General features: G+C 47.5%; 1 protein-coding gene and 1 pseudogene across 1 annotated transcript; both read right to left on the bottom strand.

Moving 5' to 3' along the window:
- Positions 1–1,487: 1,487 nt before the first annotated feature.
- On the bottom strand, positions 1,488–2,644 carry LOC130043414 (interferon lambda-2-like). Its single transcript, XM_056135679.1, has 6 exons — positions 2,635–2,644; positions 2,381–2,556; positions 2,177–2,254; positions 1,838–1,981; positions 1,671–1,754; positions 1,488–1,586 (listed from the first exon to the last, which is right to left on the bottom strand). Exons 1-6 carry the CDS (start codon positions 2,642–2,644, stop codon positions 1,488–1,490), a joined length of 591 nt encoding a protein of 196 aa, XP_055991654.1.
- A 4,698-nt stretch (positions 2,645–7,342) lies between these two features.
- LOC130043413 (interferon lambda-3-like) lies at positions 7,343–8,497 on the bottom strand (annotated as a pseudogene).
- Between the last annotated feature and the right edge of the window lie 5,867 nt (positions 8,498–14,364).

Here is a 14,364-nt window from a genome sequence, read left to right as displayed (position 1 = left end):
CATACTCCCTGCCCTGGATCAGGAGATTTAATATAGTCAAAATGGCAATAACTCCCCAAAGCATTAAACAGATTCAATGCAGTCTCTAAAAAACAGCCAAACAGTTCTTTTTTTTTTTTTTTTTTTTTTTAGTTTTGGGTCCATTGAGGGTGTGCTTACTCTATGTTACAAAAACACAAAACAAAACAGTAACAAAAAATAAATGATTGCAGAGGGGCCTTATTTTATTATTGATTCATTTTTATTTGTTTTTAGGTTTGGGTCACACTTGCAATGCCCAAGAGTTCTCCTGGTCTTTTTGGTCATTTGTATTTCTTCCTTGGGTCACACCTGGCAATGCACTTTCTTTTAGGGGCTGGAGCAATAGCACAGAGGGGAGCGCATTTGCCTTGCATGTGGCTGACTCAGTTTCGATTCCCAGCATCCCATATGGTCCCCCGAGCACCAACAGGGGTAATTCCTGAGTGCATGAGCCAGGAGTAACCCCTGTGCATCGCCAGGTGGGACCCAAAAAAAGAAAAAAAGAAGAAAGTTTCTTTTCATTTCTTCGCCCCATTTTGGATGAAGTTGAATGCTTTTCTCTCCTAATGTTCTGTCATTGCTTTATATTGTTAGATATTAATCCTTTATCAGATGAGCAAACATTTTCTCCCAGTCTCTGGAGTGTCTTTTTTTCTCCCACTTTATTTAAACACGTAAATTAAAAGTTGATCACGATGATTCACTACAGATTTTCAGTATTTGTGCCGGAGTCCTCCGAGTTTCCTGTAAGGTGCATTAACTTTTTAATTCAATGGAGTCCTGTTTACTTTCTTTTAGTTATTGTTTCATTGACTCTGACATTGAGTCCTTAAAGATGCCTCTAACTCATTGTCCCGAGAGATCCGCCTCTATTTTCCTGTATGCCTCATGGATTCAGGTTTGATATTGAACCATTTAACCATTTTGATTAGTCTTTTTTTTTTTTTTTGCATGGTGTTAGAAATAGGCCAGGCCATGGAGTCTCCTTCCCCGTCCACAACACACTGAGAGTCATGGCTGGCGTAAATGAGTCAGAGGCTGGAGAGTGCAGGGGTGAATGGCTACAGGTGGCCGACTCCAGGGCCATCCCACACACCCTTAAGGTTGCCTAGAGGCACCAGGAATGATCCTGAGTCAGGGATCGGGGATCTTGAGCACCCACAGCTAAAACACCAAAGAAAAGGAAAGGAATCCACATACACCGAGGAACATGCTTTACAAACTGTTTATTTTTTTTTACAAAAGTAGAAAAATAACATTTTGACAACATTACTCACATTTCATAGTAAGAGTTTGGTAACAGGTTAACAATAAAGACTTCCGGGTTTGGTGGAGATCTCCATAAATAAATAAATAATGACAATAATAATAAATAATAACAATAAATATTAGATAAATAATGACTCAGAAATAAATAGGGCAGCTGAAGGCAATTCGGGAGTCGTGGGAGGAGGCGGTGCTGAGGCTCAGACACACAGTGCTCCTCGGGCCACACATCGCAGGTCCCAGATGAGGAGGCGAATGAGGTTGAGGGTGACAGAAGCTTCCAGGCAGCTCTGGGACTCCTGGGGGAGGCAGAGGTGGGGTCAGAGGTGTCTGTCTGGGGTCCCAGCAGTGGCCCCACCCCAGGCTCCCTCCTGCTCACTCACCTTGTGAGGAGCCTCCTGGAGTCTCTGCAGCCAGCGCTGGAGGCGGCCCCGGGGCTGGGCGCTCCCTGTGGACTGAGGGTGTACCTAGGGGCCGAGCAGAGAATGTGAGCAGGGCCCACACACTAGCGGGGGGCAGGGAGGGAGACCCCAAGGTGCCCTGTACTCACACAGGCCTGGACCTTGGAGTGGATGTGGTGCAGTGTGTGGAGAGGCCGGTCCAGGACAGACTCCAGGGAGGGCTCAGTCACGGCCCCCAGGACCTGCAGGGTCAGGGCCAGCTCGGCCTCCAGGGCCACGGGGCGCTCCCACACCTGAGGGAACAGCAGAGACATGCCTGAGGGGAGGGCAGGGACAGGCACAGGGAGAGGGGACAGCAGGGGACAGCAGGGGATAGCAAGGAAGGGGAGAGCTCAGGGGACCATGTGATCAGGCAGGACAGGCCCTGAGAGGTGAGGGGACCCCTGGGGCAGGAGAGGGCAGGAGGGGGCTGCGGACCCCCAGCTCACCTGCAGCTGTCTCAGGTCGCGGTTTCTGGGAAACAGGCGGGTGTTGCAGTTCCAGGCCTTCTGCAGGAGTGTGTCCTCCTAGAAAGACCTGGGTTAGCCCCGCAGGGTGCAGGGACACGTCTCTGGGGACAGGGTGCCCACAGGAGGGGGTGCTTCCCTGCACCCAGAGGCAGGCCCTAAGGGGTCTAGGACAGTGACACTCACCAAGGCGTCCTTGGCCCTCCTGAAGGCCTGCAGCTCCTCTGGGGACAGAGACTGGAATGGGGCCAGGTGGCAGCCCTTGGGGTCCCTGAGGGTCTTGGGGGGGTGGGGGGCAGCAAGTGTCCTGGTTCCGGTCAGCAGCAGGGTCCCCAGCATCAGCATCACCAAGGCGCTCACGTCTGTGTGTGAGGACAGAGGGGACAGGTCAGCGGGGTTTGGGGGTGCAGAGGGAGGGTCCCTCAGGATGGGGTCCTCACCTGGCTTCATCCTGGATGCCGCTTTCTGCATCAGTAGGCTCCTGAGTCTGTGATCGGGGCTGCCTGGGCTCTGAGCTCTCTTGGCTTCTGCTTGTCCTTTCTCTGCTGTGGGGCTCCGCGGGACTCCTGCTCTCTGCAACTGAGTCTCATCTGAGAGCTTCTGGCCTGAGCTTTCTGCTCCCCATGTTTTAACCTGGGTTGTGGGGACACTCCCAGTGATGAAGAAAAAGCGAAAAGTGCCCTGGGCCAGGTGAGTTCCTGCAGGACTGCCCAGCAGGGGAGTCCCCGGGGCGGGGCCAGGAAAGAGCAGCTGCAGGGAAAGTGAAAGGAACTCAGCTGCAGTGACAGGAGACTGGGGCCCTCAGGACAGGGGACTGGGACGAGGGTTCATGAACAATTCCCACACTGGCGGAGCAGCAGAAATACCCTGTTCTTGTTCAGAAAAAAAAAAAAATTTAAAAACTCACGCAGGTCTGTGCTGATAAATGAGGCAAATGGAGCTATAGTGGAGAGGGATGAGGTAGGTGGGGGGATGCTTACTCCATCACAGCTGGCCTAAGTTCAGTCACCACAATCACAAAGGTCCCCGAAGCCCAGTCAGATACAGAGGCAAGAAGCCCTGAGCACCGCTGGATATGACTAGGGGGGAAAAAAAGTACAACCACACCCACCCTGAAAAGAAATCTGGGTGCGCTCGAATAAATGATAGGGTAGGGGTGAAGGCAAATGCCTAGCAGGCACCCAGCTCTGGCTCCCTCAAGAGCACCACATGGTCCCCTCCACCCCTGACTTCAGCAGTTGTGGCCTGAGACCTCAAGCACCATTGAGGTGACAGTAGAATTCCCAGCACTCATAACCTAACCAGCCCTGTGAGTTCACTAAGGCTGTGGGGGTGCTGCAATGACATGTGTGCATTCGGTGATAGAGAGTCACCTCCCATCATCCCCAAGCCTCCCCAGCAGAGACAGAGAGACGGGGACCACAGCCTGATGGTGAAAATGGCCTGTTTAACGCAGAGCTGCTAACATACTTATGGAACATCCGAAGGGATCCGTGGTATAGGACTGCATGTTCGTGTGATTTACAAAGGTAAAACATTCTAGCAGAGGAAATTCGATGAGGGAGATAAACTCAAGGAGATGCTCTGTCTCCCAGGGATATCTATATTGCTTTTCTCTTTCCCTCCAGTCCTATATATCAAACATTAGAGTCAAACAATTAGTCAAACAATTAATTCTACTTCTGTCCAACACTTGTCGTTATTTGAATAAACAATCTGAGATAAAGATCCCCAAACTTAGTTCTCTGGGTTCTGTGTTAGTGAGCAAGACTTTTACCATAAATCCCAGATAAGTCCTCAGGTCAGTTTAGCTTGTCCTTCCCCATGGGGGTCCTGTCTCTAAAGCCATAAGAGCTTGCATCAAGACCATGCATTTATGCTTTCTAGACTGTTCCATTTCTTTGTGTGGGTAGCTTCGCCACTCGCCCGGGTCCATCTCAGTCACACGGCTGGACCTCCTTTTAGGGGTGTTAGGAACTTCAGAACCAGAGCCTGAGTCAAGTCATGACAGAACCCTTGAGTAGATACATTTCAGAGTCAATCAATTTCCAATATTAGGAGCATATCATTAAGGTCTTTCTGTGTTTAAGCAAAGAACACTGCTCTATAGTACAATATGAAAGGGCTATAGGGGAAATAAAAAGCAGGTAATTCACTCCAAGTAAAAATCCAGAATTACCAGAAAGTTTTGGCTTATAAGTAACCAAGATTCTCTTGGGGAACTGTGATAATGAGGTGTAAAACACAAAGGAAAGGTGAAAGATAAACTCAGGGGATTAGGATGCTCACAAGAGCATTTGCTGGGAGGAGGACAAGGGGCAATTCACTGATGAAGCCTAAAACACTTAGAATTAATATCCAACACAGTCCCAGACCCTCAGGCCCTCGAATAGGACAGCAGGCCTGATAGACCAAGTCTCACTGGGAATGGCCCCAGACTCCTAAGCACTGCTTTGAGATGCCCTTGATACAGAGGGCAGTGCTTTACCTTTGCATGGGGTTGACCAGGTTTCTATCCCCAGCACCTTATATGGTCCCCAGAGCCCTCAAGGGTGATCCCTTAGAACAGAATCAGGTGTTTGCCTTGAGCATCATCATGTCTGCCCCCTACTCCCTTGCCCAAAACCCAAGAAAATTCTGTGGAGAAAGAAAAATGAATGTCCCTCTTGATTACTAGTAGATATAACTTACGTTAATGGATTAACATTGGGAGATTGTTCTGGATTGTGTAGGGAGAATGCTCTGGAATATTGGGGTAGTAAAATGAAAAAAGAAAAGATATCTTGAGAATAGTCTCAACCAAAATAAGCAAATTGAGTCTAATCATTATAGCCCAGGCTTCATCCCAGCATGCACGGATGGTTTAATAAATGCAAATCAATCATTAATGCACCAAATCAATACAAGGAAAATCAAAATACTGACCATAGGAGTAGATAAAGAGAAGCATTTGACAAGACCCAGCACCATTCATGATAAAATCTTTCAATAAAATGAGAATGGAGGAACTTCTCTCTTTCTCTCATTCTTCCTCCCCATTTGGTTTTTGGGTCACACCTGGCTTAGCTGAGCTTACACCTGGCTCTGTGTCAGAAGTCACTCCTCTCAGTGCCCAGGGGACCATAATAAATTATGCGGGTAACCCAGGTCAGCCACATGCATGGCAAGCAGCCTGCACACCGTACCATCTCCAGCCATGAAGGAACTTTTCTCAACCAAGTTGAAGCCATTCACCCCAAGTCCACAGCAACTACTTGACTCACTAGTAAGCACTGAAAGCCTTTCCCATGAGATCAGCACTCTCACTTTACCCAACTCCCACCTGTGGAGTATTAGAAATCCTTGTCATGGCAATGTGGCAAGATATACAAGTTCATGGTGTCCAGGTAGGAGAGGAAGTCAGGCTCTCTCTAGGTGTGCGTGAGAGAAAACTGCAATCAGATCAGAGCTAAAGATTCTGCTTAAAAGCTCCAAGAAACAAAACACCTGTATAGTAAAATGGGGCTACAAAATTAATACCCAAAGGTAAATGTCTGTGTTCTATGTAATGAATGAAATAGAAGAGAAACAAACATATAAAAAAAGCAAAATCGATCCCATTCACAGTTATGTCTCAGAAAATTAAGTACCTTGTGCTGTAGAGATCAGGCAGCCTGCCTTGCACGCAGTCCACAGGGGTTCCAGCCCAAGCACCCCATGTAGCCCTGTGAGCACCAAAAGGAGTGATCCCTGACTCACAGCCAGGAGGAAAGTCTGAGTAAATTTGGGGCTGGCTGTGGCCCAAAATTAAAAGAAACATCTATTACCTCAGAATTAGCTTAACAGAAAAGGTGAAAGACTGTGCAATGAAAACTACAAAGAACAAATCAAAGAAATAGTGAAGACATGAGGAAATGGGAACATACTCCCTGCTCCTGGATAAGGAGATTTAACATAGTCAAAAAGGGAATACACCACAAAGCACTAAAAAAGTCAATGCATCTCTATAAAACGTTCACTCCTTTTTTTTCCCCTTTAGATTTTGGTCCACTGGAGGTGTGCTTACTCCATGTTACAAAAACAAAACAGAACAGTAATAAATACAAAATAAATTCAGATGCCTTTCTTTTACCATTGATTTATTTTTGTTTACATATCTGGTTTGGTTCACATTTGCAATGCCCAAGGGTTCTCCTGGTCCTTTTGGCCATTTGTATTTCTTCATGTGAAAGCTTCTTTTCATTTCCTCTCCCTGTTTTTGAATGACGTAGAATGATTTTCTCTCCTAACATTCTGTCAGTGCTTTATATATGTTAGATATTAATCCTTTATCAGACGAGCAGCGGGCAAACATTTTCTCCCAGTCTCTGGAGTGTCTTTTTTTTCTCCCAGTTTACTAAGCATGTGATTTCAAAGTTGGTCACGATGGTTTGTTATGGATTTTCAATATTCATGTAGTGTCTTGTCGTTTCTTCCTTGTGTCCTTTGAGGTGCATAGCGTTTTTAGGTCAATGGAGTCCTGTTTACTTATCTTGTTTTTTTTTTTTTGTGGGCACGCAGCCAACATGGCCGACCCGAGTTCGATTCCTCCACCCCTCTCGGAGAGCCCGGCAAGCTACCGAGAGTATCTCGTCCGCACGGCAGAACCTGGCAAGCTCCCCATGATGTATTCGATATGCCAAATACAGTAACAACAAAGTCTCCAATGGAGACGTTACTGGGCCCGCTCGAGCAAATCGATGAACAATGGGAGGACAGTGACAGTGACAGTTTTTTGTGGGCTACAGCATTGAGTCCATCCCAGGCAGCCTAGCAGCACCAAGAGTGACCTTGAGTCTGGGATCAAGTGAAGCCTTGAGCACCCACAGCTAAAACACCGAAAAGGAGGAAAGGAATCAATATATACCCAGGAACATGCTTTAGAAACTGTTTATTTTTGTTTTACAAAAGTAGAAAAATAACATTTTGACAATCACTCATATTTCAAAGTAAGAGTTTGGTAACAGGTTAACAATAAAGAGTTCTGTTTTTGGTGGAGATGCTCCATAAATAAATAAATACTGACAATAATAATAAATAATGACAATAAATATAAGATAAATAATGACTCAGAAATAAATAGGGCAGTGAAGGCAATCTGGACATTGTGGGAGGAGGCGGTGCGGAGGCTCAGACACACAGTGCTCCTCGGGCCACACATCGCAGGTCCCAGATGAGGAGGCGAATGAGGTTGAGGGTGACAGAAGCTTCCAGGCAGCCCTGGGACTCCTGGGGGAGGCAGAGGCAGGGTCAGAGGTGTCTGTCTGGGGTCCCAGCAGTGGCCCCAGCCCAGGCTTCCTCCCACTCACTCACCTTGTGAGGAGCCTCCTGAAATCTCTGCAACCAGCGCTGGAGGCGGCGCCGGGCCTGGTGGCTTCCTATGGGCTGAAGGGGCACCTGGGGGCTGAGCAGAGAGAGTGAGCAGGGCCCACACATGGGTGGGGGGCAGGGAGGGAAACCCCAGGGCACCTACTCACACAGGCCTGGACCGTGGAGTGGATGTGGTGCAGTGTGTGGAGGGGCCGGTCCAGGACAGACTCCAGGGAGGGCTCAGTTACGGCCCAGGACCTGCAGGGTCAGGGCCAGCTCGGCCTCCAGGGCCACGGGGCGCTCTCACACCTGAGGGGACAGCAGAGATATGCCTGAGGGGAGGGCAGGGACAGGTTCAGGGAGAGGGGACAGCAAGGAAGAGCAGGGGACAGCAGGGGATAGCAAGGAAGGGGAAAGCTCAGGGGACCATGTGACCAGGCAGGACAGGCCCTGAGAGGTGAGGGGACCCCTGGGACCGAGGAGGGCAGGAGGGGGCTGCAGGCCCCCAGCTCACCTGCAGCTGCCTCAGGTCGCGGTTTCTGAGGAACAGGCGGGCGTTGCAGTTCGAGGCCTTCTGCAGGAGTGTGTCCTCCTAGATAGAGCCGAGTCAGCCTTGCAGGATGCAGGGACATGCCTTGGGTGCCCATGGGCGGGGGCGCTTCCCTGCCCCCAGAGGCTGGGCCCTGAGGGTTCTGGGATAGTGACACTCACCAAGGTGTCCTTGGCCCTCCTGAAGGCCTGCAGCTCCTCTGGGGACAGAAACTGGAATTGGGCCATCTGGCAGCCCTTGGTGTCTATGAGCGTCTTGGGGGGCTGGGGGACAGCAAATGCCCCGGTTCTGGTCAGCAGCGCAGTCCCCAGCATCAGCGTCACCAAGGTGCTCAAGTCTGTGTGTGAGGATAGAGGGGACAGGTCAGTAGGGTTTGGGGGTGCAGCGGGAGGGTCTTACAGGATGGGGGACTCACCAGGCTTCATCCTGGATGTCCCTTTCTGCATCAGGAGGCTCCTGTGTCGGTGCTCTGGGGCTGGCTTGGCTCTGGGCTCTCCTGGCTTCTGCCTGTTCCTTCTCTGCTGTGGGTCTCTGCAGGGCTCCCTGCTCTCTGCACCTGAGCCTCATCCGAGAGTTTCTGGCCTGAGCTTTCTGTTCCCCATGTTTTTTTTTTTTTTTTCCACAAAGCATACTGGCTTTTATTTAGAAGTTGTTAGCACAGTTAGTGACAACAATAAAGGAGGAGAAGGTAGGATAAACATATATATTTAAATTTTAGCTTCCAAAGTTAAAGTCTTTTTTTTAAGTTTTTTTATGTCAAAATTTTTTTTTATTTTTTCTTCTTATATTTATAAGTTACGTGGAAATCATCTGCTCTCCATGTTTTAACCTGGCCCCCAGGACCTGGGTTGTTGGGACACTCCTAGTGACGAAGGAAAAGTGAAAAGCGCCCTAGGCAGGTGAGTTCCTGCAGGACTGCCCAGCTGGTGAGTTGGGGCGGGGCCAGGCAAGAGTATCTAAAGGGAAAGTGAAAGGAACTCAGCTGCAGTGAGAGGAGATTGGGGGCCTCAGGACTGGGGACAGGGGCGTCCAGGGTTCATAGGCAATTCCCACACTGGTGGAACACAGAAATACCCCGCTCTTGTTCAGAAACAACAACAACAACAACAACAAAAGCACGCAGGTCTACACTGATAAATGAGGCCGAGAGGATAAGGTTGGGTGGGGGGGACGCTTATTCCATCACAGCTGGCTTAAGTTCAGTCACCACAGTCACAAGGTCCCCGAAGCCCCTTCAGATACAGAGGCAGGAGGTAGCCTTGAGCATCACTGGATATGACTGGAAACAACAACAACAACAACAACAAACACAACCCCCAATAAGAAATTTTGCCGCACATGAATGAATGATAGGGTAGGGGTTAAGGCACATGCCTAGCTGGCACCCATCTCTGGCTCCATCACCAGCACCACATGGTCCCCTCAACCCCTGACATCAGCAGTTGTGGCCTGAGGCCTCGAGCACCATTGGGGTTTCAGGACAATCCCCAGTACTCATAACCTGACCAGCCCTGTGAGATCATTAAGCCTGTGGGGGTGCTGAGACACATGTGTGCATTCTGTGACCGAGAGCCACTTCCCATCTTCCCCAGGCCTCCCCAGCAGAGACAGAGAGACGGGGACCACAGCCTGATGGGGAAAATGACCCATTTAACCCATTCTATAAGACCTGCTAGCATCCTTATAGAACATCTGAATGGTTCGAGTTGTAGGACTGCGTGTCTGTGTGATTTACAGAGGTAAAACATCCATCAGAGGCAATTATCTGGAGGAGATAAACTCAAGGAGATGTTCTGTCTCCCAGGGATATCTATATTGCTTTTCTCTTTCCCTCCAGTCCTATATATCAAACAATAGAGTCAAACAATTAGTCAAACAATTAATTCTACTTCTTACCAACACTTGCCGTCATTTGGATGAACATTTTAAGAGATAAAGATCCCAAAACTTAGTTCTCCGTGCTCTGATAGCAAGCAAGGCGTTTATCATAAATCCGAGACTAAGGCTTCAGGTCAGTTCAGCTTGTCCTTCCCCATAGGGGTCCTATCTCCAAAGCCATATGAGTTTGAATCAAGACCATGCATTTATGCTTTCTAGATGGTCCCATTTCAATGCTGGGGTAGCTTCACCACTCGCCCGGGTCCATCTCAGTCCCACGGCTGGACCCTCTTTTGGGGTGTTAAGAACCACTGTAGGGGGTATGATGCCGCCAGTAGGTCAGTCTGTACCTGTGAGGCAAGCGCGCATCAGTAGCCCGATGGTGCCTTCAGACTTCAAGATACCCCAAAATTGCTGCTGTGCCTTTGGCCAGATCCCAAAAACTTGGGGCAAAGTTTACCAAGAAAGTAAATGGCCAAAAGTTAGGTATGTGGAAGACATACCCACAAACCACCTCAGGCTCAGCTATAAATAATTGCAGCATGGCCTGTATGGTTCCTGATCGAACTGCTTAACAGCCCTGATCCCAGAGACTCAGAAACAAATCTCAACAGCTTTTGGCAGAAATGCGTCTGGTGCCTGCAGTAGGTTACCAGTTCCGGGCCACCCAGGTGGGAATAGGTTTCTTGCCTTGGCCTGTTCCCCCTGGTGGTCCAGTGGCCATCATCCTCCAGAGGCCACTGGGTAGTCAGGTTTGGGCCTACAGTGACGAGACATGTGGGGTCTCACAGGATGCGGGTGGAGCCAACCCTTTCCTCCCAGTTCCAAGGAGACCCCAAGTCGCCGCCCACAAAAAACCTCTCTGGCTCCTGATCAAGCTGCTTAATGGCCGTTATCCCAGAGACTCAGAAACAAATCTCAGAACCCAGTGGCTTTTGGCAGAAATGCATTCGGACCCCGCAGTAGGTTATTGTCACCGGGACACTCCAGGGGGGAATGGGTGTTGTCCCTCTGCCTGCTCCCCCTAGATGGCTCGGTGGCCACCATCCTCCAGAGGCCATTGGGCAGTCAAATTTGGTCCCTCAGTGACGAGACACATGGGGTCTCATGGGATGGGGGTGGAGCCGGCCCTTTCCTCCCCATCTCAATGAGACCCTGAGTCACCACTCATTAATGGCCTTTCTGGCTCCTGATCAAGCTGCTTAATGGCCATGATCCCAGAGACTCAGGAATAAATCTCAGAACCCAGCAGGTTTTGTCAGAAATCCCTCAATATTTAAGTGTTAAAATTTTGAAATTTCAAAATTGCGCAGCCACTACTACAGTCACGCAACATCATATGTTATTCATAACCAGCAATAGAAAACAATTTGTCTACTGTTGCCTTTCCAGCAGATCTGAGTGTTGGGGTAAAATCCCAAATAATAATGGTAGGTCTGGTGTCAAAATTATGAATGTAATCAAAGTAGAGAAAGAATAATGTGGAAATCATCTGCCCCACAGGTAGGGGAAGGGTGTGGGGTGGGGGTATATTGAGGTTTTGGGTGGTGGAGAATGGGCACTGGTGAAGGTATGGTATTTCATTGTATTACCGAGACTTAAACCCGAAAGTTTTGTAAGTGCTCTCATGTGAATCAATAAATAAAATTATAAAAAATGAATTAAAAAGTAAGGTGGAGTTCATGCCCAATTCAATCAGCTAATCAGTGGCTGAATAAATAACAGTACATATATATATATATATATATATATAAGAACCACAGCAACCAGAGGCTGAGTCAAGTAATGACAGAGCCCAGGAGTAGGTATATTTCAGAGTCAATCAATTCCCAATATTAGGAGCATAGCATTAAGGTCTTACTGTGTTTAAGCAAAGAACACAGCTCTATAGTAAAATATGAAAGGGCTATAGGGAAAATAAAAAAGCAGGTAATTCACTCCAAGTACAAAATCCAGAATTACCAGAAAGTTTTGGCTTATAAGTTACCAAGATCCACGTGGAGTATTGTGACAATGAGGTGTAAAATGCAAAGGAAAGGTTAAAGATAAACACAGAGGATTAGAGATGGTCACAAGAGCACTGTAAGCTTCTCTGGGAGGAGGAAAAGGGGCAATTCTCTGATGAAGCTGTAAACACTTAGGGTTAATATCCAACACAGCCCACACTCTCAGGCCCTCAAGCAGGACAGCTGACCCAATAGACCAAGTCTCACTGGGAATGTCCCAAGACTCCTAAGCACTGCTTGGTGGGCCTTGGGAAAGCCAGGGAGATAATACAGAGGCCAGCACTTTACCCTTGCATGGTGTTGATCAGGTTTCTATCCCCAGCACCTAATATGGTCCCCAGAGCCCTCACAGGGTGATCCCTTAGCACAGAACCAGGAATATGCTCGGAGCACCACTTGTGTGCCCCCATTCCCTCTCCCAAAGCCCAAAATAACTCTGTAGAGGAAGAAGAGAGAATGTCCCTCCTGATAGTAAACTATATAACTGAGGTCAATGAATTACCCATTGGGAGATTGTTCTGGATAGCATAGGGAGAATGTTCTGGATTATTGGGGTAGTGAAATGAAAACAGAAGAGACATCTTAATGAAAATATACTCAACAGAAATAACCAAATTGAGTCTAATCATTATACACCACGACCAAGCAGGCTTCATCCTAGCATGCAAGGATGGTTTAATATATGCAAGTCAGTCCATGTAATGCACCAAATCAATGCAAGGAAAATCAAAATACTGAACCATAGGAGGAGAGAAGGAGAAACAAGGCTACAGCCTGCCCACTGTACTGGCTTTCCAGCCATGAAGGAACTTTTCTCAATCAAGTTGAAGCCATTCGCCTCGCAATAAGCTAAGTCCACGCGACTACTCAACTCATTAGTAAACACTAAAAGCCTTTCCTGTGAGATCAGGCACAGATGAGATTCCCTTCCCCACCACTCTCACCCTATTCGACTCCCACCAGTGGAATATTGGAAATCCTTACCATGGCAATGTGGCAAGAAAGAGAAGTTCATGGTGTTCAGATAGGAAAGGAAGTCAGGCTCTCTCTAGGTGTGGGTGACAGGATACTACTCGTAGATCAGCCCTAAAGACTCTCAAAAAGCTCCTAGATACAATACACTTTATAGTCAAGTGACAGGCTACAAAATTAACACACAAAAGTCCATGGCTGTTCCCTACGTGATGAATGAAATAGGAGAGAGATAAACAAACAAACAATAAAACCAAAAATGATCCCATTCACAACTGAGTCTCAGAAAATTAAGTACCTTGTGCTGTAGAGATCAGGCTACCTGCCTTGCACAGGTTCATAGGTGTTCCAGCCCAAGCACCCCATGTGGTCCTGTGAGCACCAAAAGAAGTGATCCCTGACTCACAGCCAGGAGGAAGGTCTGAGTAAATTTGGGACTTGTTGTGGCCCAAAATTAAAAGAAACCTCAATATGTCAGAATCAGCTTAACAGAAGAGGTGAAAGAACTGTGCAACGAAGACTACAAAGCATGAATTGAAAACAATAGGGAGGACACGAGGGAAATGGGAACATACTCCCTGCTCCTGGATCAGTAGATTTAATATAGTCAAAATGGCAATAACTCCCCATAGCATTAAACAAATTCAATGCAGTCTCTATAAAACATCCAAACAGTTCTTTTCTTTTTTTCCCCCCCTTTGGATTTTGGTCCACTGGAGGTGTGCTTACCCCATGTTACAAAAAACAGAACAGAACAGTATTTTAAAAAGAAAATAAATTCAGATGATTTCTTTTACTATTGATTTTTTTTGTTTGTATTTCTGGTTTTGGGTCACACTTGCCATGCTCATGGGTTACTCCTGCTTCTTTTGGCCAATTGTATTTCTTCATGTGAAAGTTTCTTTTCATTTATTCTCCTGTTTTTTTTTTTTTTGAGGGGGGGTCACACCTGGCAATGCACAGGGGTTCTTCCTGGCTCAAGCACTCAGGAATTACCTCTGGCTCAGGGGACCATGGGATGCTGGGAATCAAACTCGGGTCGGCCACGTGCAAGGCAAACACCCTACCCACTGGGCTATCACTTCAGCCCCTCTCCTGTTTTTCAATGAGGTTGAATGATTTGTGTCCTAACGTTATGTCAGTTCTTTATGTATGTTAGATATTAATCCTTTATCAGATTAGCAGTGGGCAAACATTTTCTCCCAGTCTCTGGAGTGTCTTTTTTTCCCTCCCACTGTATTTAAAGACATGATATCAATGTTCGCCATGATGATTTTTTACAGTTTTTTGATATTTGTGGAGTGACTTGTCTTTTTGTGCTTGTTTCCTTTGAGGTGCATAAGATTTTTAGTTCAATGGAGTCCTGTTTACTTCTCTTTGTTTGTTTGTTTTCATGGGCCCAGGAATCCTTAAAGATGCCTCTAACCCATTGTCCT

This window comes from Sorex fumeus, unplaced genomic scaffold, assembly GCF_029834395.1.
Source record: "Sorex fumeus unplaced genomic scaffold, SorFum_2.1 ptg000122l, whole genome shotgun sequence".
Lineage (NCBI taxonomy): Eukaryota > Metazoa > Chordata > Mammalia > Eulipotyphla > Soricidae > Sorex > Sorex fumeus.
The sequence above is the reverse complement of the archived record's forward strand: the minus strand, read 5'-3'. Positions and strand labels throughout refer to the sequence as shown.

Excerpts from the sequence above, each read along its gene's own strand:
- LOC130043414 (XM_056135679.1), bottom strand. Across the intron at positions 1,982-2,176 it reads GCGACCTGAGACAGCTGCAG|GTGTGGGAGCGCCCCGTGGC; the intron begins GTGAGCTGGGGG and ends CTGTTCCCTCAG. Across the intron at positions 1,755-1,837 it reads ACTCCAAGGTCCAGGCCTGT|GTACACCCTCAGTCCACAGG; the intron begins GTGAGTACAGGG and ends CTCGGCCCCTAG.